This window comes from Geotrypetes seraphini, chromosome 16 (assembly GCF_902459505.1).
Source record: "Geotrypetes seraphini chromosome 16, aGeoSer1.1, whole genome shotgun sequence".
Classification (NCBI taxonomy): domain Eukaryota; kingdom Metazoa; phylum Chordata; class Amphibia; order Gymnophiona; family Dermophiidae; genus Geotrypetes; species Geotrypetes seraphini.
Window position 1 is genome coordinate 51,431,834 of NC_047099.1, and position 27,587 is coordinate 51,459,420.

General features: G+C 42.6%; 1 protein-coding gene across 4 annotated transcripts in view; it reads left to right on the forward strand.

Moving 5' to 3' along the window:
- Positions 1-26,498, forward strand: part of PRKACA (protein kinase cAMP-activated catalytic subunit alpha) — an 89,464-nt gene extending 62,966 nt beyond the window's left edge. For 3 of the 4 annotated variants that reach the window (XM_033924159.1, XM_033924156.1, XM_033924160.1), the window contains exons 2-10: positions 11,958-12,019; positions 12,315-12,443; positions 17,527-17,625; positions 18,273-18,355; positions 18,854-18,980; positions 19,118-19,213; positions 19,818-19,940; positions 22,992-23,156; positions 24,595-26,498. In XM_033924159.1, coding sequence (XP_033780050.1) covers positions 11,958-12,019; positions 12,315-12,443; positions 17,527-17,625; positions 18,273-18,355; positions 18,854-18,980; positions 19,118-19,213; positions 19,818-19,940; positions 22,992-23,156; positions 24,595-24,720 — 1,010 coding nt within the window. In that variant the 3' untranslated portion in view covers positions 24,721-26,498. The remainder of the gene's footprint in view (positions 1-11,957; positions 12,020-12,314; positions 12,444-17,526; positions 17,626-18,272; positions 18,356-18,853; positions 18,981-19,117; positions 19,214-19,817; positions 19,941-22,991; positions 23,157-24,594) is intronic. The other variant, XM_033924158.1, reaches the window with a different exon arrangement.
- The last annotated feature ends 1,089 nt before the right edge of the window (positions 26,499-27,587 follow it).

Below are 27,587 nucleotides of genomic sequence, written 5' to 3' on the forward strand. Positions count from 1 at the left end.
AATGAGGGGGGTTATAACCCCCCACAACTCTGGCGCGATCTCTATTAAGTAAAGTGGGGGGGGGGGTTCCCCCCCAACACCCCCCATTTTTCTTCGGCACGCTTCCGCCTTGCGCTCAGTTGTCTGCGCTGGGCTGTCAGCGTGCCTTTGTCTTCGCGCGCTTTTGTCTATGAACCGTATTTGCATGGGGTTATTTGTTTTCCAGTAGGAATGAATGTTGAGAAACATACAGTGTTCTTTGTGTAGTTTAATTTTGTGGTTAACCATTATGTGCTGTTAATAAGATTATATTGTGTGTGTGTATATGAAAAATGAACGGAAAAAATAGTGTTACAATTAGTACTATTATGTGGATGGAGATGGTCGGGGTCTGGCCTACGACTTAGCCCAGTGCTCTTCAACTGCCGGTCCGCGGACTGGTGCCAGTCCACAAAATAATTCTTTTATTTCCGCTGGTCCATAGGTGTAAAAAGGTTGAAGGACAATAATATAAACAACTTATGATGTGTTAACAGTGTAAGAAGAGTAGAGTGTCAACATAAGATATAATCAATGAGGTAATCTTGGAGATAGGCAAATTAAATCCTAGTAATAGCATGTCAGGATAGAGTTTCAGAACTATAAATGTTCTACTGTTAATGTGTGTGATAAATGAAACAACTCAATAGGCAGCACGGAAGAACAGTTATATAAAATAGGTATGATACGAGGCCATTAAACTGATACATAATCGAAAAAAATACGATCATGTTACACCACTTTTGATCGAATCCCATTGGCTCCCTGTCAGTCATCGCATTACCTTTAAAATCTTACTTTTAATCTTTAAAACTCTATCCTCAAATGAGCCTCAATATATTAATAAAATACTTATTCCGCATAGGATATCTCATTCCCTTAGGTCCGTTAGCCAAAAACTTTTAGTAGTTCCCTCTCTGAAAATTATTGGAACCCGTCGTCATGACATTTTTTCTTGTAATGGCTCCACAATTATGGAACGCCCTAGAGATGAAAATGACCTAAATCTTTTTAAAGGCAAACTGAAGAGCTTTCTTTTTAAAAGACGCTTTTAATTTATAAATATATTTAATGTTTAATTTTTTTTTTTCTCTCTCTCTCTCTTCTCTCAAAAAAGAAAAAAAAAAAACAACCAACTTTTTACTCCCCCTTTTTCCTATTGTTTTTACTGTTTTTGTCGTCTTCTATACCTAATAATAATGATTGTAGTTTAGCCCTTCTTCTCCATATGAATCTATAAGCTTGTATGTCAGTCTGTTTAGCCCATGTTATTTACTGATTACATTGATGTAAATTTATATTTTACTTGTTTTAATTTGTACATCGCTTAGTAAAATTTAATAAGCGATCCATTAAGTTAAAAATAAACTTGTAACTTAACAAACCAAAAATGAAAGAATATTCATAAAACAGGTATGATACTTGAATGCTGTTTTAATATTTATATAACAAAAATAGGATAGATGTTAATACAGTACAGTAGGCAACGGAGGGGACAAGTGCAGGTGAGACACATAGACCAACAAGCTGGCCACCTTTTTATTTAGCCAGTGCCTAATTTGAAGGTAAACTTTATACGTGCACTTGAGTACGGTATGTAAGTGAAAATCTGTGGTCCCTTTTTCTGGTTATATGGTCCACGCCCTTCTCTCTCCTCATCTGTTACCGAATCTTTTATTTTTTTCTGCAACATATAACTCAATGGACACTGGTTGAGTCTTTTACGTGTGGGCTTTCCTCATGTGGTCTTTGTCGGCCTTGCAGTAATGCAAAAAGGAACTCTTCAAGTTTCAAGTTTATTAATTTTTAATATCCCGACCATAAACCAAATATCTGGCCGGTTAACAATATAGTTTAAAAAAAAGGGGGTATAAGGGAAGAATGGATAAAATATTTAAGTGGGACATGAATGACAAAACAAGACAGACTTGACTGTGAGGATAGTAAGGGTGGAGGGGAAAAAGTTACATTTTATAAGAAGAAAAGGGAAGAATGGGTAGGAAAAAAACGTGAAGGTAAGGGCATATTGTCAACACAGGAGTTTTGAATGTAAGAACGTCTTTCATTTTTGATTTGATGTTTGGGCCAAAATTATAAAAATTTTGAAAATCGATGATTCTTTAGCATATAAATCCATTATCGTTTATTAAAACTTGATATACCGCCTCGGTTGCAACGCAGTTCAAAAGTGGTGCACAATAAAAACCAAATTTTAAAAATAAAAATGGAACGCCATTAGTTCTAGGATAGAATCACTCATTCATACCAAAGAACATAAGTTTTATACAAACAAAGTACTGTACTGCAAAAATAACATGTGCTCACCATTAATTTTGGAAATCCTTAGTTTTCTCAAGTAATCTTTTAGATGAAGACGCCGTATTTAGTTTTTTTAGTCTCGGCTTTAAAGTTGATTATTCAACACTGGAAGAATAACTCTAATCTCTGTTTTTTATGGTGGAATACTATATTATTTACAAAATATGTAGATATTTATCTAAACCCTCTTTCAATTAATTTGGACCATTTTTGTTGCATTTACAGTTTGATCATTTTCTCTTTCTTACTCTGAATTTTTTACACACACCAGATGACTATTGCTTACATAAATGGTTGATTTGTTTCGTTCTAAGTTTGGTTTGCTTAATTCACAATTCACCGTCTTTACTTAGTTGTTGCTTCAGTTTGTATTTTCTTTTCAGAAATCCAATAAAAATTGGGAAGAAAAAAACTGGCCTTTCTTACAAAGAGTGCAGCAGGCTAGTCCAGGTACAAAGTGAGATGCCTTTTACTTGGTCACTCATAAATTGTTAGGTGCCATCGACTCGTGTTCAAGTTCTAGCAACTTGATGAATTATAGATCTAAAAATAAATCATTCCCATGGTTGTATTCAACGTGCCCAGCCATCTGATTGCAGGTCACCCTCTTCGCCTGGTTCCTTTGATCTTCCCAAACATGCTGTCCTCCTCCAATGATCTTTCTCTTCTGACAATGTGACCAAAATAAGATAGTTGTAACATCATCATTTGAGCTTCAAGTGACATAGTTGGTTTGATCTCTTCCAGAATCGATTTGTTAGTTCTTCTGGCGGTCCACGTCGCGCTTAAAATCCTTCTCCAGCACCAAAGCTCAAATAAGTCTTCTTTCTGTCTTGTTCCGTAGTGTCCAGCTTTCGCATCCGTAATCGACATCTGAGAAAATGAATGCATGGACAAGTCTGATCTTCATTTTGGAGTGTTATTTCCTTGCCTTTGTCGAGAGCCTTCATTGAAGAGCGATCAAGTGCTATTCTGTAGCATATTTCTTCCCTGCTAGTTGCTTCTTTGTTGACATAAGAGCCCAGGAGATTGAAATCCTTTACAACCTCTATTCTATCACCTTCAAGCTCAAAATCTTCATCATTTTCTGTGTTCATGATCTTCATCTTGTTTATGTTCCATTCTAATCTCATATTATGACTTTCGGCTTTGACTTTTCTCAGTAGATACAACGCTGATCACCAGCAGCAAAGAAGACATGCTGTATCATCTGCATAGTGCAGGTTGTTTTATGTTTTGGCCACTATCTTTGAAACCAACACTAGCTTTGAAACCAAATTTGCATTTCTGAAAATGGCTTCACCGTAAAGGTTGAACAGATGCATCCTTGCCCGATGCCATGTTTTATTGAAACTAGCACCTGCCAGACAGCTTGGTAATTTTCTCCTGGTATTTTGTTTGGTTTTTTTGGCTTGGTTGGAATTAGAGATGGTTTCTATTACATTGTTTCCCTTCACAACGATCTGTATATTTCTTTTCCCCCCTGTGTTAGGTTGTTCCTTCCCCACTTGATCATTGTGGTGATGGTTTTCAGCGATAGGCTCTATACCAGGGTCCCCTTTGGAGCCCTGGAATCATAGGGCTTGAATCCATCTGCTAAATGTCGCTATTATGTATGGAGCGGGATTCCTTCCCTCCCTTCTATACTCTCCCCCCCCCCAAAGGTTTGTGAAGCATTCCCAACCTCTGCTGAAGGGACAAAATGCCTAATCTGGTCCCTTCATTGTAGTGCAGTGTTACTTATGAGCTATCTCACTTTTCTTAATACTTTTTTTTTTTTTTTTTTTGCGCACATTAACTGACACCTTTTCATCATCAGCTCAAGGCAAGCTGTGCTCAGGTAAAATTGATGTTTCCCTGTCCCAAGGGCTTGCACCTGAAGCAGCTTGGACTAATTCTTGGGTTTCGCTGCGCTCTCACCCTACCACGGGGCTTTGAGTAGCACAGAGGTTGGTGATTCAAAGGGAAACTGGGGGGGGGAGATAGCATGTCGAATCTGCGTAGGGGCTGACTGAGAGAGAGCAGGGACTCATCTGTTTCCCAGGGCTGTTTTTTGTTATGGAAACCATGTTCAGCTGGTAGCTAAGGCGGAAGGAACCGCCTGGGATCCAGACTGCTGCACCTGGAAGGAGGCCCCCGCCCCTCGCATTTTAACTCTTTAAAGCTTTCTTTGTGTAATTCTGACAATCTCCATTCCAGCCCCCACCTGTCCAGTGACACCTGCTGGTTAGACTCTCTAGAAAGGTGTAGCCTGTTTCCAGAGATGGGGGTCTGTGATGCCTGGCAAAAGATTGTCTTGAAGGTGGGTGAGGAAGGAATACCTTTGAAGGTTAGGGGAACTGTGAATTAAAATTCACAGGGTGTGATAACACCAGTTGAGCTGGAGGCTCAGAAAAGCAGGAAGAAACCAAACCAAACAAAAAAAAAGTAAATAAATTAAAAAAAAAAAAATCATATTGACACCTCCCTCCTCTTAAAATGGAAGGGAAAGCAGCATCAACATCCCCTGTTCAGTCTTTGATATTCAATGTTCCTTCAGGGCCTGGTCATCGGAAGTAAAGTTTCCAACATATTTCTTTAAAGCTAACTGGGCTGAAACGCGCAGGAATGATTACTGCGCTGCTGGGGATGGTCTTCTCTTTAAATGTTTGATCGTAGCCAAAAGGCGAAGCTGCGATCTCTTTCTTTCATTTCCTAGCAGCACCTGCATGGTAATCCTATGCAGAATTTGGGTCAAGATCTGAAGAATCCGCAGTGATTTTTCTTTTCCGCTTGACATGGGTGGAAATCCAGCCGTAGCGGTGGACCTGGATGATTGTAGATAGCATCTGGTGGCAGTGGGGTATCGTGGCGGGGCCTTCCAGCTGGCCTAAGGGTGGGAAGGAAGGGAGATCCCTTTTGCACCCTTGTTGGTGTCTGCCTGTGTAAATGTGAGAAATAATGCTCTTGTGGCAGACTCCTTCATTCCTCTGACATCTCAGATCCAAAACCAAAAGCTAGCAGCTGTTGTAATTTGCAGAGGTTGTGAACTTCTCCCCCATGGCAAAAACAACCTTCCACAGGAACCCCTGACACATTTGGGAAATTTGGGAATGTTTTTAATGGGAGGGGGGAGAAGCAGACATGCCAATAGTCTTTTTTTTTCTAAATATTTCACGCTTGTCTGAGTCTGGGTCCTTCGAGTGTGCCGACAAATTAGCCCTGAATTTTCACCTTCTTTCCCAAGGCATTCTGGGACCTGTAGTTCTAGTTCAATAAAGGGGGGGGAGGGGGAATAGATATAGTGCTACAAGTGTCAACTCTTGGAAAAACAGGGAACCCCCCCCCCCCCTAAGTTGTCATGGGCTCTGTATAATGGTTTATTTGTTGAAAGCTAGAATCTGCAGAGAATAGCACTTGTGAATCAGTTTTTTTACACCATCAATAATTACAGAGACTAGGGAACACAATGAAGTTCCTTTTAAAAGAAATAGGAGGAAATATTTTTTCACTCAGTTAAGCTCTGGAATGCTTTGGCAGAGGATGTGGTAACAATGATTAATGTAGCTGGTTTAAAAAAAAAAAAAAAAAAGAAGCTTTGGACAAGTTCCTGGAGAAAAAGTTCATACTCTGCTATTGAGACAGACATGTAGGAAGCCACTGCTTGTCCTGGATCGGAAGCATGGAAAGTTGCTACTATTTGGGTTTTTGCCAGGTTTGTGACCTGGATTGGCCACTGTAGAAATAGAATACTAGGCTAGATGACATTAATCCGATCCAGTATGTGGGTAATCTTACGTTCTTATCAATGTAAGCTAATTACCAGCTAATGCTTCACCCCCAACCTAAACAAGGGAAGCAAATTTGCTTTCAAAATATCTTCCAAAAAAGTTGTGACCTGTTTGACTTTCAAGGCACCCCCTACATTCTGTATCATAAGGTCTTGAGACTTTATTTGACGGAGGGAAGAGAGATTGGTCTCTCTAAGTGTAGTATGCACAAAGGAAAATACCCCAGCTGCACGGAATCATGTTTCTGGTTGGTTGGAAGGACCTAAGCTTTTGCACCAAGGATGTGAAGTCCATGATGGGGATTGGGAATTCTCAAGGCCTCTTTCTCTCTCTCAAGGAATAAGGGCTAGATTCATGAACCTGACTGATCCGTGCAGCTCCGATGAATTCTCCAAAGTTGAATATGTAGATGGGGCATCTGCCTGCCCGGATTGCTCTATAGCAGGGGTCTCAAAGTCCCTCCTTGAGGGCCACAATCCAGTTAGGTTTTTAGGATTTCCCCAATTAATATGCATGAGATCTATGTGCATGCACTGCTTTCAATGCGTATTCATTGGGGAAATCCTGAAAACCCAATTGGATTGCTGCCCTCAAGGAGGGACTTTGAGATCCCCGCTCTATAGCGATCCCAGCGCATGCGCAGACCATCTCAGGTCTTCTGCTTAGCCCTCTCGCTCCCCTCTAATCCGTCCAGAATTTGGTTGCATGACTCATATTCCGAGAGAGCTGCTATACTCGCGTTACCCCTCTCCTAAAGTCACTTCTTTGACTTCCCATCCATTTCCGAATACAATTCAAACTCCTCTTACTGACTTACAAATGCTCTCTCAGCTGCCCCTCACTATCTTCACTTATCTCCCCCTGTGCCACCTTCCCCCCGCCCCCAACCCCCCGGTGAGTTCCACTCATCTGGTAAGTCCCTTCTATCTGTGCCCTTCTCTTCCTCTGCCAACTCCAGACTCCGTCCCTTCTGCCTTGCTGCACCATATGCTTGGAACAAGCTGCCCGAATCCCCACAGCGGGCTCCGTCTCTGGCAGCGTTCAAGACCCAGTTAAAAACCCACCTCTTTCAGAGTCTTTTTTGATTCCTAACTCCTCTCACCTTGGGTTCTGCATCCACAACCCTATATATCATGTCTGTCCAAGTTAGATTGTAATCCCTTCTGAGCAGGGACCGTCCATTAAATGTCAAAATGTACAGCGTATACGCCTTTCAGCGCTATATAAGTGATAAATAATAGTGGTAGTAGCATAGGCCTCCGGAAGGGAGGAAAAAGGGTCTGTCGGGGTATATAAAATGTACTTGGGGAATAGCAAAATCTTGTGCTCTAAGGACCCACATGTTACGCCCCTCACTCTGTTATTCGGTCACACCACCTGTGCTAGGGGATCTGTTGCCAGTGTGACTAGCATAAATTGTGCGTATCCACAGCCTAAACTTACCCGATACTTCCACCCTATCCAAAATTTGGAAAAGGTAGGGCCAACAGACCCTATGGAATACTTTCTCAGCATCTGTGTTGGATTTTCCTGTCGTATTGGGGCTTCAACAGGGTCCTCCTGGATCACCCCAATTGTTTGGACCTTTAGTTTGCCACGTAAGTTTGTTTTCTTCAAGCTTTAGGGCCAAGAAGTGCCTGTACTTCTCTCTCCTGCCCTCCCACCCTTGAAGATTAGCAGGAAGCCCTGAGTTCAGTTTTGGTGCATCGGTTATGGTTGAAGAAACCTTAGATCATGGAGTGTGGGTTTTAACAGCCAGAGGTGACCCCAGCAAGAAATGGGGTACCTGCCCGGCTCATACCTTGCTTCGATGCTTGACTGGCACTGAGGTTTTTTCCCCCTGGTTCACAGTCCTACTATACTTTTGACGATCAGGCGTATAAGAACAGGTGAAGGCAAAACCCTCATGACATTAACTTAAAAGGATGTTTACTGAACCGAGTCCCAGAAAAAACACTGGCTCCTTCAGAGAAAATTCTTTCTGAATGAATTATAGTCTAACTTTTTCCTCTAGCATCACCCATGAGGCCTTCAGAGCTCATGCACTGCAACATCTCTATCTTAAGTGTTTTCTATCGATCTATTAAGAAATCACAGAGCTGTCTCTCTGCCTCCAAGAATTACCTACCTTATAAGCAGTAATGTCTAAGCGTATCTGATCATTTTTCAGTCAGATCTGTCATCGCTGCTCGCCTAGGTTCGGAACTCGGACTTTTCAGGGACAAAACTAGGACTGGGTCTGTGCGCTATGGGGGTTGGATGGCAGGAAGTGTGAAGGAACCCTAACGGAAGCTGACCATAGGCCAGTAGTTCTCAAACCTGTCCCAAGGCCACCAGCCAGTTCGGCTTTCAGGACATCCACAATCAAGGGGTCTCAAAGTCCCTCCTTGAGGGCCGCAATCCAGTCGGGCTTTCAGGATTTCCCCAATGACTATGCATGAGATCTATGTGCATGCACTGTTTTCAATGCATATTCATTGGGGAAATCCTGAAAACCCGACTGGATTGCGGCCCTCAAGGAGGGACTTTGAGATCCCTGTCCATAATGAAAATGCATGCAATGGAGGTGACAAGCATGGAAATCTCTCTCATGCATATTCATAAGAACAAGAATAGCCATACTGAGTCAGAGCAGTGGTCTATCAAGCCCAGTATCCTGCTTCCAACAGTAGCCAACCCAGGTCCCAAGTCCCTGCCAGAAACCCAAAGAGTAGCAACATTCCATGCTACTGATCCCAGGCAAACCGTGGCTTCTCCCATGCCTTTCTCATTAGGGTTATCCTGAAAGCTCTAGCTGGTGGTCCCCAGTGTAGGTTTGAGAATCTCTGCTTTAGATCAGTTTATTTTTCTCTTCCTGTTTTGTGGTGTTATAATGTTTAATTTTGTAAACAGCTTTGGATGACTTGGAGCAAGGAGGGGGGAGTATAGATATTTTTTTTATAAATAGGCTGAGCTGGTTCTAGATTTGCTCCCAGCAGTGGATCTAAGAACCCACAGATTCCAGCTTTTCTAAAAGAAGCCAGAAAGCTACAAGTCATTTGGGGAGAGGGGAGGGGGGGGGGGGAGACCCTGCCTATAGCAGACGCCTCCTGCACCTCTTCTGTGACATCTAAGTGACTTCAAGCTTGCTTCTCGTGTCAAGACGTAGCAAGGTGCTCAGGTTCCAGTATCAGGCTTGAAGGTAAACAGCTTCAGCTCAACGGAACCTAGAACCCCCACGTGATCATTTAAAAACGCGCAGCATGCCAAGCGGGGCAGACTCCCTTCGGTTTCCGGTGGGCCTCACAGGGACCCACCTGAAATATTCCTCGCCCTAGTACCACTAGCAGCGGCAGCAGGAATGGATTCGGGTCCAAAACGCGGCGCCTTTAGTCGCTCTCCTGAACAATCAGTCTACAACCTGGTCGGATTTCTTCGGGAAACCATGGGGGTTGATAAAGAGGCGGTAGGTGTGTGTCTGCCACTTTGTGCGACATCTGGAAAGGAAATAGTCATTTTAGGGCTTTGGCTGATTTTACTGTTAATATGGCCTTTGGTATATAAATGTAGAGGGTTTGTTTTTTTTCATGCTGCCGGCATATGAATGTTTTTTAGGTGGTAAGTGAATAACTAAAGCCAGCTTTCGTCAAGCTGCGCTAGAGGCTTTTTGCGTGGGCCAGCATGGTAAATATTGCTACATTCATAGAATACCTATGAACATCGGAGCACTTACCTAGCTGTCCCACACTGAAAACCTCTAGCGCAGCTAGTTTAAAAAAAAAAATAAAAGGGGGGGGGGGGGGGTAAAAAATATTTTTTTATGGGTTGCATGATGTAATATGTACTCCCCCGAAATTTGCGGGGGTTCTGTTACAGGAACCCTGCGAATTAAAAAAACACAACGCGAATGTGGTTTTTCGCCTGTCAAGAGGCAGGAGAGGGCAGCTGGAGCGCTGGCGGGTGAAGAAAGTCACTCGCGGTCTGCTCCGACCGCCTCTTCCTGTAGTAAAGTCGGGCTACACCAATCGGGAGCTGCTTTGACACGCGGCTCCCGGTTGGTGTAGCCCGACTTTATTACAGGAAGAGGCGGTCGGTGCAGACCGCGAATGAGCGAGGCCGCGATTTGCGAATCATGATTTCGCGGGGGAATAAGCTTTATGGGGTTGGACAGTATACTGCAGCTTTTCGCATAATAAAACTACTATTATTAATTATTTCTCTCGCACTACCAGACGTGCATAGCGCTTTCCATAGTCATAAGAACATAAGCGATGCCTCCACTGGTTCAGACTCGAGGTCCATCGTGCCCAGCAGTCCGCTCACGCGGCGGCCCAACAGGTCCAAGACCTGCGCAGTAGTCACAAAGGAGAAAGTTTCTGCTCCAATGAGCTTAATCCCTAGACCAGTGTCTCTCAAACTTTCTCGAGCCGGGGCACACTAAAGGTAGTGGCCACGGCTTGAGGCACCCAGAAGTGCGTGGACGTTGCCGCCATGACATCACGCATATTGTGACATCATCACGCCGACGTCTGCACATGTGCAGAGGCCCTCCAGATGGGCCCTGAGACGCCAGTAGGGGGTGCCAGCAGGGAAGGAGAGGCATTGGCGCCAGCTGATTGCCTACAGCAGTATTTCTCAACTACTTCAAGCTAAGTACCCCCTAAGTCTTAACAAATATCAACCACAGACCTCCCTAGGCCCACCCAAGCTCTGTCCCAGATCCCATCCCTTTTATTAATTGTAATGCAGTTTTTTCCATTCATTTTTCAGATATAAATTCTCAAACCTGACACATTTCAATCGCTATATTGAAAATAAAATCATTTTACCTACCGGTGATCCTTTGGAGGCTGCTGTAATTAGCTTTAAAAGTGAAACCGGGGTGGGGGGGGGGGGGGGAGCCGGAGGACGCTAGAGAGAAGGGGGAAACATGCGGGTCTTCGGCGAATTGGGCAGCGCTGACGCTATACCGCATAGGGAAGTCATCTGGCAGATGCCTCGTCCTCCTCAGTGTGCCGTGACACACTTGGAATCTAAGGAGCAGTTTGAGATACACTGACCTAGACAGACAAACAGAAGGTCTTGGAGGGGGGGGGGGGGGATAAAACAGTCCTTCCACCTGGTGGGCTTTAAGTTTGCAGGGACACTAAAGATCACCACCTCAACTTCTCCTTGTATAAATGGGAGTGATGAGCACCGTTGACAGGGCTGCTAACGAGACAGATAAAGCAGGTTGTGTGGCTTGGATGTGGTTGGAGAGGGTTTTATTGCTTGGTTGATGGATGTGTCATTTCCCCAGTTTGTGAGGCTCTACACTCTCTTACGGGTTACGGCAGGCATATAAAGAGTTTTAATGGCTACTGTGAGGTACAGGAGAGGGGACGAAGGGATGTGTTGCAGAAGTGGGTTGGGTTAGGTCTCACTTTGTGATTATGGATCCAATTCATTATAATGGTCGGATATAGCCCAGGCTTTCACCAGGACCTGTCTTGTACTAGTCTACTGCTATTAATTATTTCTATAGCGCTACCTGACGTACACAGTGCTGTACAGAGTCAGCTCAAAGAGCTTACGAACTAAACAGGATGTCATGGATACAGTTAAGGGGAACGGTTAATCAGCGGGCTGGGTTGGTGGGCAGAGGAGTAGGGTTAAGGATTGAAAGCTATATCAAAAAGGTGGGGTTTCAGTCTGCTTTTAAACAAGGGAAGGGAAGGGGCTTGGCGGACAAACTCGGGTAATTTATTCCAGGCATGGGGGGCAGCTAGATGAAAGGAGCGAAGTCTGGAATTGGATGTGGAGGAGAAGGGTGCAGCCAAGAGCCGCACATGAAGACTTCTGACATTTGTCTCTCTGCTTTGCCTCCTATAGTGAAAGAGTTCCTCGCCAAAGCTAAAGAAGATTTCCTGAAGAAATGGGAGAATCCTTTGCAGGTATACTGCAGATCCGGCTGCAACAAGGCCTTTAACACAAATTAAAAGTGTCTCTGTATGCATGGACCTTAGGGTGTCTCTTTTAGAATTTTCTGTAGCTGGGATGCCCTTTTTACTCTTAACCCCATTCCACTATTGCAAGCACTGATTTCTACCAGCACCCCCTCCGTCCATCGCACAGCTGGGTCCAGAACAGGCACGACCACAGCTGGAGAGGATAGGGCTGGTATTGAAAATGCTATGGAAAGTAGCATCCACAAAGAAAAGTTTCTTAATGCCACTTCCTCGTTTGCAGAATACAGCCCATTTGGAACAGTTTGAAAAGATCAAAACACTGGGAACTGGCTCCTTTGGGAGGGTGATGCTTGTCCGGCACAAGGAAAATGGGCATCACTATGCCATGAAAATCCTCGACAAGCAAAAGGTAAGAACCTTCCAGGGGTCCTGGGTGTGTGTGTGTGTGTGTACATGTATCCTGACATGCTAAGTGCCTAGGGATGACACAGTTTTCATCTGATCCAGTCGAATCTGCTGGTGGTTCATTCGAGTCCAGCAGGGCAGAGAAGTCGCAATCTCTGCACACATCTGGAAGAAAATAGCTTTCAGTTCAGTATAGAAAAAAAAGCCCAGTGCCTTAATATTTAGCAAGATAATTAGTAGAAGCTACAGACCCAAGAATAGGCCTGTCATTCATTTGCCAAAGTTAAGAACCTAATACAGAAAATCATAGAAACTTAGAAGATGACGGCAGAAAAGGGCTACAGCCCTTCAAGTCTGCCCACTCTGCTTACCCACCCCCTGCCTATGCCCTAATGACCCAATTTCCTTATCTTGATCCCACATGGGTATCCCATTTCTTCTTAAAGTCTGGCACGCTGTCTGCCTCGATCACCTGCACTGGAAGCTTGTTCCAATGATCAACCACTCTCTCTGTGAAGAAATACTTTCTGGTGTCGCCATGAAATTTTCCGCCCCTGAGTTTGAGCGGGTGCCCTCTTGTGGCCGAGGGTCCCTTGAGAAAGAAAATATCATCTTCCACTTCGACACGTCCCGTGAGGTACTTAAATGTTTCGATCATGTCTCCCCTCTCCCTACGTTCCTCGAGAGTGTAGAGCTGCAATTTGTTATCAGTTATCTATCCTAACTCTGCCCATAGCTACTTACTTTTTAGGCTCTAAAATTAGTTCCCCAGTTCTAATTGCATTTCAGGGTCTAATTATGAAAGTTAGGAGCCCAAAACCTGTTGAAGTTTGGCGGGGAGGGGGAGAGGTCTCTTAATACACTGTGAAATGTTCCCACAGGCCGCTTTCTGCCACCTGTGGTGGAAAATTTATAGGAAAACAAAGACCATACTGGTCCAATTCTCTTGATCACCAGCACTCCTTACGTGGTTGACCTAAACTTAATATAATACACGGCAGCAGAGAAAGACCAGAAACACAGAGAGAATCGAAGTAGACCAACGAGAATAGTACCAAGAGCCTCAAAAACCAGGATTGGTCGGTATTAGACTGACCCGACAAACATTGATAGTTTGCGTGACAGTTTGACTGTTTTTCTATTTTTATTTTTTTTTTTAAATCTTTATTCATTTTCAGAAATTTCAACAAGTGTACAATAATCATTCAGAAATACGTTAATTAATCACTTGACATTCTTGTTTGTATTACTCCAAATAAATATTTATAAAAAAGACCCACCCCTCCACTAATACTTAACATATATCAATTTTTTCCCCCTCTAATCAAATATCTTATCATGGGAAAAGTTAATCATTCATTACAAAAATCTGTTAACGGTCCCCAGACTTTCTGAAATGTACTCACATAACCTTTTTGCGTTGCAATGGTGAGTTCCATTTTGTACATACGACATACAGAATTCCACCAGAAATTGTAATTTAACCTGTCATATTTTTTCCAATTGTATGTTATTTGTTGTATTGCTATTCCAGTTAAAATAAACAAAAGGGGTGGGATTTTATTTCTGATTATTACATAATATATCAATATTTGAATGAATTCACAATAAAGATGATTTTATGTATTATTGAATTGGGAGGGATGGGGGATTATTATATTCAATAAGAATGATATAAATTTAGATTTCTTACATAATATTTAACATTATAGAATACTAATTTCCTTTTTTTTTTTTTTTTTTATAATTCTTTATTCATTTTTAAACTTTCAACAAGTGTACAATATAAGTAATACATAGATTTACTAACATCACTTGATAAATCTATCAAGATCATAACAAAGGTATATATATCTAAACCCTTCTTCCCCCCTCCCTTTCCATACAATTATTTAATTGAATCAATCTTTGTCATATTTCTTTTTTTTTTACATTTTTATTTATTTTTTTTCATTTATATAAACCCTCCCCTTTCCGTTCCAATCATAAATAAAGTTAATAAAATGGTGTTTATTCATTACAAAACAATGTCAATGGCCCCCATATTTCATTAAACCTTTTATAATTTCCATTTTGTATTGCTATTGAACGTTCCATTCTATATATGTGACATAGTGAATTCCACCAGAAATTAAAATTAAGTCTTGTGTGATCTTTCCAATTTGTAGTAATATGTTGCATGGCAACTCCTGTCATAATCAATAAAAGTTTGTTATTACTTGCCGATATCTGACTCTTTTTCCTCATAGATATGCCAAATATCACAGTATCATAAGTTAATGCTACAGGATTATCTAATAAAGAATTTATTTGATCCCAGATCGAATTCCAAAAGGCTAATATATAGGGACAGAAAAATAAAAGATGATCCAAAGTCCCTACTTCAAGCTTACAATGCCAGCATCTATTAGACATACTAATTTCCTAATGAAATGTCAAACTTGATGCTAATATGTGAGTTAATCAAGTGTGTATCTTTAAGTTTTATATGAGTTTAATTTATAACATTTTATTGAAGAAATGCAATAAATATACAATAATATAACACAGTAAAATAGTCATTACATTTAAATTGACCATATTAACTTCTAATAAATGTTTATCATGAGTTTAATTGATACACTTGTAACATACAAAAATGAATAAAAAATTATAAACTCAAAAAAACAAACATATATCAATTATTATCAATCATAATCCCACCCTCTTTATCTTATCCAATATTCAGGTGTTTAAGATGTCTGATCACTAGAATAAATAGCCAATGGCTCCCAAATCTTTTTAAACTTCTTATAATTGCCTTGCTGCATAGCAAGGTGTTTTTCTGTTTTTTAATTTTGACTGGCTTCGTGCAGTTCTCTATTTCATGTAGATGACTCTTGACGTAGACGCCGTGTGCCAAAACATAGTTTAGCAGAAAAAGACCACCGTTACCCGTCCAGTCTACCCAGGAAGGCTATTGGGTTATATCTACCACGCAATGCAGGCTATTTTCCCCATGCTTGTGGTGCTGGGATTGTGTCTGCCGCACTGATGTACAAAAATAATACCATAGCTGAAAGTGACTTTAGGAATCCGTATCCTGCTTTTTTTTTTTTTTTTTAATTCTTTATTCAGTTTTAACTCTTTGCAACAAGTGTACAATATTCAGTCAGATAATTCGTACAAATCACTTGACATTCTAACAATTATTGTCAAATGCAAATAAAAAAGACCTCTCCCCCACCCAACCCATTCATCAGGAATAAACCCATGCATCATTTTTGCTTCCTGCTCCTTAGGAGGGCATGCCAGCAATCCCTTTTGATTCTGCCCCTCTGTAGCTTCATATCGTTTCCTCCTGTCCTGGCTTCTCTTATCTGGGCTCAGTAATTCCTTTTGCGGGTTTAAACGTCTGGATTGTATCTCTCTGTCCCTCTTCTCCTTTAGGGTGTACCTATTTGGGACCTCCACTCTCTTCTCGTGTCTTCTGATGGATTCCTCTTGTTTACTTTTCCTCTGTACTGGCTCTTAGTAAGATACAGCATCTAAAACTGAACACAGACTCCAAGTGAGGACTCGCCAATGTCCTGTACAGGGGCATTAATGACCTCTTCTTTTCCATTTGTTGTGCCTCTCGTAGCATTCGCAGGATAGATTGTTCTGTGCAGTTCACATGAATAGGGTAATGTATGGCCTGTAGTAAGGATCCGGCGTGCCCTCAAAGGAACTCGCTTTGTTTCACAGTATTTACATGATGAGATTAAGCATCCATGGCTGCCAAGTCTGTCATGCACGCCTTGTGCCTCCCAGTGGTGATTTTCGGTAGTGTTAATTCTTTTCAGCCCAATATCCTCATTCCCAGCAAGCTAAAGGCAGACGTATGAGAGAGCAAGATCATTTGCACAGGAATCGGGAGATGATTTTAAAGGAAAGCAGATGTTGGAGCAGGAGCATTTGGGATGGATATGACTTGGGAGGAAAGGAGGCATGCTGATGACGCTTCTTGGGTTTGTCATAGAGTTGGGGGGGAAAACTGAAGTTGAAGATAAAATCCATAACTGGATGTTTACATCGTCCAACGTGGCCACATTTCAGCCTACGCCTGCAACAGGGCCATCAAATCACATATCGATGAATCTGAAGTTGAATGTTTTCACCGAGAGCTTTCTGTATGCGCGTGCACACACAATACTAAGTTTGGGGTTTTTTTTGTTTTGTTTTTAAGTAATATCTGTTGTATCCCTGCCTCACTTTGCCACAACTATATTTAACACAAAAAAAAATCTCCGTTGTGTACCCTCAAAGGCATATCTTGAGGCAAGAGCAATGCTGCACAGTGCCTTATGGGAAGCACCAAGTAGGGTTAATTTCCTATATAAGGGAATCTTTCCCTTATTTGGTAGTATGGGTGGGGACTACCAAATAGGGATGGCATGGTTAGGTGCTGCAATTTTTCAAGACAGACGGTAGTGAATGGGCATCGCTGTTGCATCTTTAAGGTGTGCCTCAATGGAGCTTGAGGGAGGGACCAGGGTAGGGATGTACTAGATAGTAGGGAAGATTTTTTTGCAGTCAAGATTAGAGCAGGAGAAGGGGTGCCACTAGACACCATAAAATTTTAAGTCGACAGGAAGGAGGGAGGTTAGGAGGGTGGTTTGTTGGGGCATTGGTGGTGGTGGTGGGGGAAATGCAGAAAGCATTTTTAAAAAATTGCAGGCAAAACAAGCAATCCTACCTGTCAGTGTGTGAGCGAATCACTGCTTATACACTGACAGGATGGGTGATACTTTGCAATGAACTGTGGATTGCTACCGCATTTTAAACACGGCAGTGATTTACATGCTCATTACTTACTATATGGCCCTGGAACTTTGTGGAGTTAATTTCGCATCCTCCCCTTTGTTACAGAGGGGGAGTGCTGTAGGATAGTTCATCATTGCTGTGCTAGCTCTGATCTCCTGTGAAGCTGGGAGAAAATGGACTACAGGTCCCAGAATTCATTGGGCTTTAAACACTGGACAATTGGGTTACTTGTTAGTGGGTTCCCTTTTTGGTTTACCGAGCTGGTTAACACCCGGCTCCTGTTACTGCTGTTCCCTTTCCAGGTAGTGAAGCTGAAACAGATTGAGCATACACTGAATGAAAAACGAATTCTCCAGGCTGTTAACTTTCCATTTCTCGTCAAACTCGAATTTTCTTTCAAGGTAAGCGCTCTCCCCAATTGCATCTGGCTTTTAATAGCACGCCGACAAAGACGACGACCACTGCTATTATTACTAGAGCGCTACCAGACGTACACAGCGCTGTACAGAGTCACAAAAGAGACAGTCTCTGCTCAAATGAGCTCACAATCTATACAATCAAGACTGACAAACAGAATGCAAGAATAGAGGTTACAGTCAGAGGGGTGGTGAGCAGAGGGCAGTTTTCAGCCTACTTTTGAATAAGGGAAGGAGTGTGGCAGATGGACTCAGGTAATTTATTCCAGGCATACGGGGCAGCGAGCTGAAAGGAAAGAAGTCTGAAAGTGGAGGAGAAAACAAATTTGTCTGAGGAACAGAGTCCTTGGAGAGGTGTATAAGAAGAGAGGAGAGATACTGAGGGGCTGCAGAACGAACACACTTGTAGGTTAGTAACAGGAGGTATGGGATAAGAGGCAAGAAGATGACTGGTACATTCAAGTTCACCTTTGGTGCAGGAATGAGGTGCATTGGCAGAGCTGTGTATGAGGGTGCTAAGGACAGTGAGGTACATCAGAGGTGTGTGCACTTTTGTTCAGGGATGTGCAAGTTTCTGCTGACCTCTCCTGTTTCTTGGCCTGTAAACTAGCAAGTGTTTTCTTTTACTGCAGGACAACTCGAATCTGTATATGGTAATGGAATATATCACTGGTGGGGAGATGTTTTCTCATTTACGTCGGATTGGAAGGTTCAGGTGAGTCCCTCACTTATTTCCAGCACTGGGGACTTAGCAGCTGAGATTGCTTGAAACCGTTCTCTTTACAAATTGAGTGGTTGACCCTGTTTGTAGACTTTTTTTTCCAGTTCCAGCCCATCCTGAACACAGCCCTTGATTTCAGAGACTGTGTAACCGTAATGAGCCTCAGTTATCAACGGCAAGAGAATGGGAATGAAGCGTTGGGGGGTGAAGCCTGAAAAAGCAGTGGACTTCACCGCTTTACTCTTGTGTCAAAAGGGAGTTTATCACATTTTTAATTTAATTAAATATAATCCCAAGATCTTTGTTCGACATGTTTAAGCAGTCCTTGAGCTGCATCCTCTCGGCTCCTCTCTAGGCTTTTTTCTTTTTCCCTTCCTTGATTGACCCTCTAGTGAACTGTTCTGGTCCATTCATGACTGCCTTTGAATGCCAGGGGTCCAGCCTCTCGCCCACACCAGTACATCATGGCTTTTCTTCCTCTTGCCTTTGCAGTGAACCTCACGCCCGATTCTATGCAGCTCAGATCGTCCTCACATTTGAATATCTCCATTCACTAGACCTCATCTACCGGGACCTGAAGCCAGAGAATCTGCTGATAGACCAGCAGGGGTACATTGAGGTATGACAATGCCCCCCTTGCAGGGCAAGTAGTATAGTACTGCAGTTGCTGTTAAAGCCTCTGTGTGAGCAGCGTGGAATGAAGCATGGCAGAAACTGTGTAACAATAATCCAGCTCTCCCTCCCCTTTGCTTTCAGGTCACGGATTTTGGTTTTGCCAAACGAGTGAAGGGACGAACATGGACGCTATGTGGCACTCCAGAGTACTTGGCACCTGAAATCATATTGAGCAAGGTGAGAGAGTGTCTTGCCTCCAGCCCCTCCCCAATAATCAAGAGACGAACAACCTGTACCTGTTTGTGCTTTAGGTATGCATGCTTATACAGGCAAATTCATGTGCAGGATTTGGAGCTCAGGTGTCTTCCAAATGAGTTGTCTTTTGGGGGTGGTAGGAAATAAGATAGAAGACATTCCCCGGCTGTTTGAACACCTCCCTAGAATTTTTTTCATTTCAGTAAAGTGCCAGAAGGAGACACTTTCCACAGTAAAAGACACTCAAGGACATGATTGATACCTCAAATCCTCCCGCCCTCTTTCAGGTTCAGAAGGGGAATTTTCTAACTTAGCAGAGGGAGGGAGGGATTGGACAGGTTCCAGCTGGAGGTCTTTTCTCCACCCCCTTCTTACGAGTGCTTGACCTTGTATGTGTCTGAGCTCAGCCTCTTTGAATCTACATCTCTGATTTGCTTCTCTTTGATAAGTGAGGGTTACCGATCTAGATGAGTTATTTTCAACTCTGACATCAGGGGGACTTGCCCCCTTTCTGTCTGATTCTGCCCCTTTCAGCAGCATTCTCCTTCCTCCTTTCCTTTCTGATGCCACTGGTTTCCTGTTGCAGGGATACAACAAGGCAGTAGACTGGTGGGCCCTTGGCGTTCTGATCTATGAGATGGCAGCTGGCTACCCTCCGTTCTTTGCTGACCAGCCTATACAGATCTATGAGAAGATAGTCTCTGGAAAGGTGAGACAGGGGTACACCCCTCCGCTACTCTGGAAGGTGACTGAAGAGAGGTATCAAAGAGGCCCCCTGCCTATTTGTGTATCTTAAAGGGTTGGAAATGTGGAGGGTGAACACTGGTTTTGCCTGGAGATTGATGGGATAAGCATAACAGGTTGCTTTGTTCCTCCCAAAGTTAGGAATTGTCAGCTGTGTCTTTGCCCTCAGGGTTGTTCCAGTCCTGGGTTTTCTCCACTGCATGCAGAGACTTGTAGCTATGATTTCCCCATTACATTACCATGTGGAAAGACAACTACATCTCTGCATGCAGTGGAGTAAGTGGGAGAGCTGGATTGAACCCTGTTGGATGAATCTGCACAAAATCCCCTCCCCCTCTCAAGAGGAGGAATCGTCTCATATTGAAAGGGAGTACTGCCATTTCCATCATGGGGAACAGAGGAAGATCATTATTAATAGCTGATGCCCAAGTGGGTTTTTAAGATAATCCCTAAGTGAATGTGCAGGAGATGCCCCAAGATGCAAGTGGAGACCAAGAACACCAAAGCTTGTCACTATAATATACTTATACAGTTCCTAGTTTAACCACTATGTTCTCGCTGCAAAGCTGAATAAAGCAGTGATGCAATACACCTTAGCACAGCCAGGGCAGACGGAGCTTTGAACCTGTCCATAATTTAGTCTGCCACATAGAAAGATGAAAGATGAAACATAGAAATATGACGGCAGAAAAGGGCTACAGCCCATCAAGTCTGCCCACTCTACTGACCCACCCCCTTAAGTCTATACCCTAGTGACCCTATTCCTTATCTTCACCTTCATAGGGATCCCACGTAGGTATCCCATTTATTCTTAAAGTCTGGGATACTGCTGGCCTCGATCACCTGCACTGGAAGCTTGTTCCAATGATCTATCACTCTTTCCGTGAAGAAGTACTTCCTGGCATCACCATGAAATTTCCCTCCCCTGAGTTTGAGCGGATGCCCTCTTGTGGCTGAGGGTCCTTTGAGAGAGAAAACTATTCTCGTGCTTGAAAGAGGGCGGGGGTGCACATTCTGACAGTGGAAGAGTACTGACTTTTTTTTTTGGGGGGGGGGAGCCAAAACTCATCAGACTGTTTTCTAAAAGAAGTTTCAGTGGTCTGGGGAGGGGCGGCAAGATAAGGAATGCAGAGACCTTGGAGATGTACCTCTGCCTCGCTTTTTTTTTTTTTTTAATTCTTTATTCATTTTAAAACTTTCATCAAGTGTACAAAAATTATAACAAATAAAGTAAATTTAAGCACTTGTACATCTTATCATTATATCTTATAGTTATAAATATAACCCTCCCCCCTCCCACCCTGAGACCCCTCTAGTTATTTTTATTTTCATATAATAGAAACCCACCCCCCACCCATCCCTAATCTTACAAAGTTAATAGAAAAATATTAGAAAAATGGCATCAATCATGACAAAAGGACGTTAATGGTTCCCAAATTTTAATAAAGTTTTTATAATTTCCATTCTGGACCGCTATTGATCTTTCCATTCTATATATGTGACATACTGAATTCCACCAAAACTTAAAATTAAGTCTACTTCGCTTTTTTAAAAATTGTCTTTATGGCTAGTGAAGCCAGAGAAGAGTCCTCTTGTTCTGAGCCAGGGTCTTGATTATCTTTGTGTCAGATAGACAGGGTGTACCTTCCTAGGAATGGTTAGACAAGTGTCCTCCGAAAATCCCCTGCTAAGAGAAAATCTCTTAGTTTTCGAAGCAGGCAAAGTTTGTTTTAAATGTTTTTATTCATTTTCATATATCAACAAGTGTAACATAGAAATTTTAAAAGATCACATAAATCATACACTTGAATTCCTTTCATGCATCACTGTAAATACAATATATTATTCTGTATTTATAAACAATAATACCTAAAATACAGGCAAAGTTTGTAAAAGGCTTTGGATACCGCCGCTCTTATCTGCAACTTGAAAGATAAGGTGGAATCCAAGATGACCCTCAAGTATTTACATTTGTGGGTTATCGGGATCGCCGTATCGGCTCGATTTCAGTACAGAGGGAAACAAGTCGAGTTGTCTTTGACCTATACATAACACCTCCATTTTATTGGCATTTAATTTCAAATGATTAATGTCCATCCATTCCTTAATCACTCCGAAACATTCTTCCACTCGCCTGGCAGCCTCATCCACTGCACTTTTTACTGGGACCAAGAACTGAATCTCATCAGCGTACAGTTTATAACTCGCACCAAGATCTCGCAACACTCTACACAGAGGGAGTAAATAGATGTTGAACAAAACTGTGATACTCCACAGGTTAACGTAGCCCATTCTGAACAGTTTGTCCCCACTTCGACATGAAACTTTCTTCCCGATAACTACTACACCTCCCACAGCCAATTCCTGCATTATACAATGGCAAGTTTTGGTGTCCTCAGTCTCCACCTGCTGGTATGTGTGCATAACCCAAGCATCAGCGTTTGGACTGATCTGGAAGGCCTAAAAGAAATTAGCAGGTAAACCCTAATTTCACCCTATTTGTTATGGATATCCTGAAAACCTGACTAGTCGCTTGTATTTTTTTCTTGTGCTAAATTTGATCTGTATATTAAACCTTTTCATCTCGGGTATTTCTTTCCTGCCTTTTGGTGCAGGCTGTGAACTGAGATGTTTTAGTCCCCATTTTATTTAATTTTCTTCTCTTTTATACATAATTTTTACCCTTTACTTCTTTGGCACTTAGCTTAAATTGGGATCCCAATTGGGACATTTCATGTGCCTTAATAACTACATAGAAGTGGTTCTATTAATTTTCTTCTTCCTTGTTGTTGTACCTAATTGAACCGAAAGGCATTTAGCGGAATATCAATAAAGTTTTATGTTATGTTACGTTAGCTAAGAGGGTATCAGGGCTAGACCAGCATCGCTGATCTTACATCCCCAGGAGACGGTAGCCTACGAAGCCATTGCTTGCTGGTCTTCATGGTAAACAGCAGAAGATCCTTTCTTGTCTTTTAACTCCTTTCCTAATGACAACTTGGTGCCTCCCTCCTAGGTTCGATTCCCCTCCCATTTCAGCTCAGACTTGAAGGACCTGCTGCGTAACCTCTTGCAGGTGGATCTTACGAAACGCTTTGGCAACCTCAAGAATGGGGTGAATGACATTAAGAACCACAAGTGGTTTGCAACAACAGACTGGATTGCCATTTACCAGAGGAAGGTGAGTGGAGGGTTGAGGCAAGACACCTGCCGGGTGGGATTTCTGCTTGCGCCCTAGCGAAAGGCCCTTAGCTCAGCCTTCGGTGCTTTATCCACCTTGGGCTTCCACTTTGCAATGGGCTGAGAAGGAGTTTTTGAATCTGATGTTTGGGAATGAAGGGGTGAGAGAGGTTGAAATGGACCTTTTGGGAAGCGGAGAAGTGATTCTGTTAGGGAAGTATGGGGAAGTATTTATTTATTCAGTTTTCTATACTGTTCTCCCAGGGGAGCTCAGACCAGTTTACATGAATTTATTCAGGTACTTGAGCATTTTTCCCTGTCTGTTCCAATAGGCTCACAATCTATCTAATGCACCTGGGACAATGAGGGGGGTGCTTAGGTGTCTTGCCCAGGGTCACAAGGAGCAGTGTGGATTTGAACCCACAACCTCAGGGTGCTGATGCTGTAGCTTTAACTACAACACCATTCTAGAAATCAAAATATAGTAAAAGTGAACTGAGTGTAGGACAGTCAAGCCATTGTGACATCACTGTTGAGGTTGGCTCTTAGGCATTGGTGGAATGAGGCATTATGATGTCACAGTACCAGCTCTGCTTATCAGAAACTGAAACTTTTCACACTATTTATTCAATTTTCTATACTATTCTCCCAGGGGAGCCCAGAACGGTTTACATAAATTTATTCAGGTACTCGAGCATTTTTCCCTGTCCCGGTGGGTTCACAATCTATCTAATGTACCTGGGGGGGGGGATTAAGAGTCTTGCCCAGGGTCACCAGGAGCAACATGGATTTGAATCCAAAACCTCAGAGTGCTGAGGCTGTAGCTCTAACCACTGCGCCACATTCCCCCTCCCCTGGAAGTTTTAAATATATTCTTTGATAAACTGCTCATCGACAAAACCAAAGCTGAGCGGTTCACAATAAACCATAAAAAGAATAATAATACAACATCATAAAAAGTAGTCATAGATACAGCGAGATCACAGAGAGTAGCAAAGAAGATGATTGGGGGGGGGGGAAAGTTATGGGAGAGTATTCTGTTTAACATTGAAACCGTTGTGCTTTATGTGGTGAATGAAGCTGGTGCCCTAAAGAGACAACTGGGGTTCCAGCATTACATTGTAATGTTGCTGCTAATTTTAAAGTTATTTTATTTTTTAAAGGAAGAGAGCTTACACTCCCCACCCTCAAGAGGAGCTGCTAAATTCAGCGTAGCTCACTCACGCACCATCAGCGGTTGCTTAGGCCTTTGTTTATGTGACCATGATGGGAAAAACTCAGTTTGGGTGCAAACTAATAGACTACAGCTACTAGAGCTGAGGGCTTATTAGCATGATACCATGATCGACCAGCAGATGAAGACAGAAACCGCGTTTGTATTTGTGATCAGCCTTTCAGATGGGATGTCCTTATTTTGGTGTTTTCATGTCTTCTCCCAGGTGGAAGCACCCTTTATACCAAAGTGCAAAGGCCCAGGAGACACCAGCAACTTTGATGATTATGAGGAAGAAGAAATTCGTGTGTCTCTCACTGAGAAATGCGCCAAGGAGTTTTCAGAGTTTTAGAGATGCCACATGCAAAAAGAAAAACAAATTAAAAAAACCCAAACCATGGAGGAGACATGTTAAAACAACAAGCGTTGTATCAGTGCAGGGAGAATCGTAAGGGTTCAGGATGTGCGGAGTTGCTAGAATTCCTTCCCCACCTTCAAAATTATTTTGTGGGATTATTTTTCCCCCTGTACAGTTGGGCAGGTTCTAACAAAGACTACAGTAGGAAAGTAAGCTAAGGATAAAGACCTCCATCATCCCAGCTGGCCCACCCTCCCCTACTGTAGTCCGCACAACCCCAACGTTCTCAGCACTTGCGTAATCCTAGCCGCCTCCACACCCCACTCCCAGCACAGAGAAGAGGGAGGGGAGAAGATCCAGGGCTGTCTTGGGGGTTCAACATCTTCCCCCATTGTGTTATCCAGGGCCAAAATGTTTCTACTGTCAAATCTCCGAGTCATGCCTTTCATATTTTCAAAAACAAATTGGATTGAATTAAGCCAGCCTTTTTCCCCCCCCCATTTCCTTCCCCCACCCCCACCCTACCCTATGCATCCCTAAGACTAGATCAGCTCTGCAGCATTTAACATGACATCCCTCTTCCTTTTAAAAAGCACGCAAGACTGAGAGTGAGGCGAGGAGATCTTTAAGCCCTGCTCTGAGATTGAGCTGATACTGCAAATCTTGGACTCCTAAAATGATGTCAGAAGCAGCAGGAAGCACCCTTTCCAGGAGGGGCTCAAGAGAACCAGCTGGAAGTGAAAATCGTGTTAGAAAGGATCAGCACATGAGTTAATTTTATGAATTATGAGTGGGCGCTTTTTTTTTTTTCCTTTTTAAATAAACATAAAAAGATAAACCTGAAAAAAGAACTGTTTTTAGAAATGAATGTTGCACCGCTTTTGCACGTACTGACAAATCAGGGAAAGAGATTTTTTTTTTTAATTCAGCACCCTGGTTTTTAACAAGAAAGTAGGATAAGCAGCCTTCGCTGTCTGTCTGTACATCCCTCCCATCAGAAACCAGCAGAGCTTTCTTCCTCTGAAGAGAGACACATGTATTGGAGCTGGGCCTGTGCACCTCCTGTTTTTGGAAGTGTGTGAGGGAGAACTGTGGCACTCGGTAGTGAAGGACATTCAGATTTGCTGAAAAGGATGGAAGAACATTTCAAAATGTGGATGTGTTTGGCTGTGGAGAGAGGCATGCAGCTTCATTCCATTTGGAAGATGGAGTGAGCTGGTCTTTTATGGATGAAAGAACAGCCAATACTTATGGAAGAGAGCATGTGGGGAATTCAAAAGATCTTACGGAATTTCTGCTTTAATACATTTAGAATCAGGTTGAAGGGATTTAGCCGGGAATTGGTGGGATTTCCATTTTATGCATTATTTTTCTGCACTCCACTCCTGCCCCAGCCTTTTTTCTAGTCAGACTATAAAAATATACTTTTCTTTTATGGATTTTGCCACCTCTTAAAATTTTCTCATTTCCTGGGCAAAGGGCAACAACTCCACTCCCTTCTCTCTCTCTCTCTCCCTCTTTCTAACAGAATACTGGCTTCCTCAGAGAGAAAGTTATGCGAGTGGGAGAAGGGGGTGCATGCATAGCTCCAGGTATCTGATGCAGCTTGCAGACAGGCGAGAGAGATGTTTCCAAAAGAATCAACTCTGTATAACCTTTAAAAAAAATCTATTTCACTAAAAAAGGAAAAAATATTTCCTCTTTAACAGTGTGCTTTGTTGTAAACATATTTGAGACAATTACCAATAAAGTTTTGTTTAAAAAAAAAAAAAGAGCATCCCTACTTTTAAACACCATTTTGTTACAGAAGAAATTTATTTTTTAGTAGAGGCTGCTGTAATAATTTGGTCTAGCCCAGTTCAACTGTTGTGTACGATAATTCTGTATGCCCTTGATATCGTTAACCATGACTACAAACAATGTGTTATACTTCCCACAGTGGTGTGGGGGGGGGGATCCAAGGATGCTGTTCCTCAATAATTATAACTGAGCCCAGTATCTTCAAACCACTGGTCGCTGTACATGAAGAAAGACGCAGTACTACTCGAAAGGGTCTAGAGAAGAGCGACTAAAATGGTTAAGGGGCTGGAGGAGTTGCCGTACAGTGAGATATTGGAGAAACTGGGCCTCTTCTCCCTTGAAAAGAGGGGACATGATTGAAATATTCAAGATAATGAAGGGAATAGACTTAATAGATAGACAGATTGTTCACCCTCTCCAAGATGGGGAGAATGAGAGAGTACTCTAAAGTTGAAAGTGGATAGATTCCTTACAAACGTAAGGAAGTTCTTTACCCAGAGAGTAGTGGAGAACTGGAATGCTCTTCCGGAGTCTGTTACAGAGGAAAACACCCTCCAGAGTTTCAAGACTAAGCTGGACAACTTCTTGCTAAACTGGGACTTACCCAGGTGAGGCTGGACTCATTTTAGAGCACTGGTCTTTGACCTGGGGGCTGCCGCGTGAGCGGACTACTGGGTGCGATGGACCACTGGTCTGATCCAGCAGCGGCAATTCTTATGCTCCAGGGCATATCTGCAACCATTCTAAGCTAGCATGTGATAACTGGTATGGAGCAGTCTTACAAAGTTCAAGGAGCTGTAATGTTCTCAATAACTAAGATTGAATATAAAAAAAAAAAAAAGCACAGCCACATGTTTCAGGAGAAAGGCAGGGCAGAACAATATAAAAAGAGTGTTTGGGGATGGGGGATGCTGAAGAGAGATCACAAAGTAATATCTCAAAGTAGGAAATCTGTGCAACAACGTAATGGTTGGAGAGAGAAAAGTTCAAGGGTGCACTGGGAGAGGCATGAGGTATTTATCTGTGTCCCACAGATCTAACATTGAGCATTTTCATTGTAT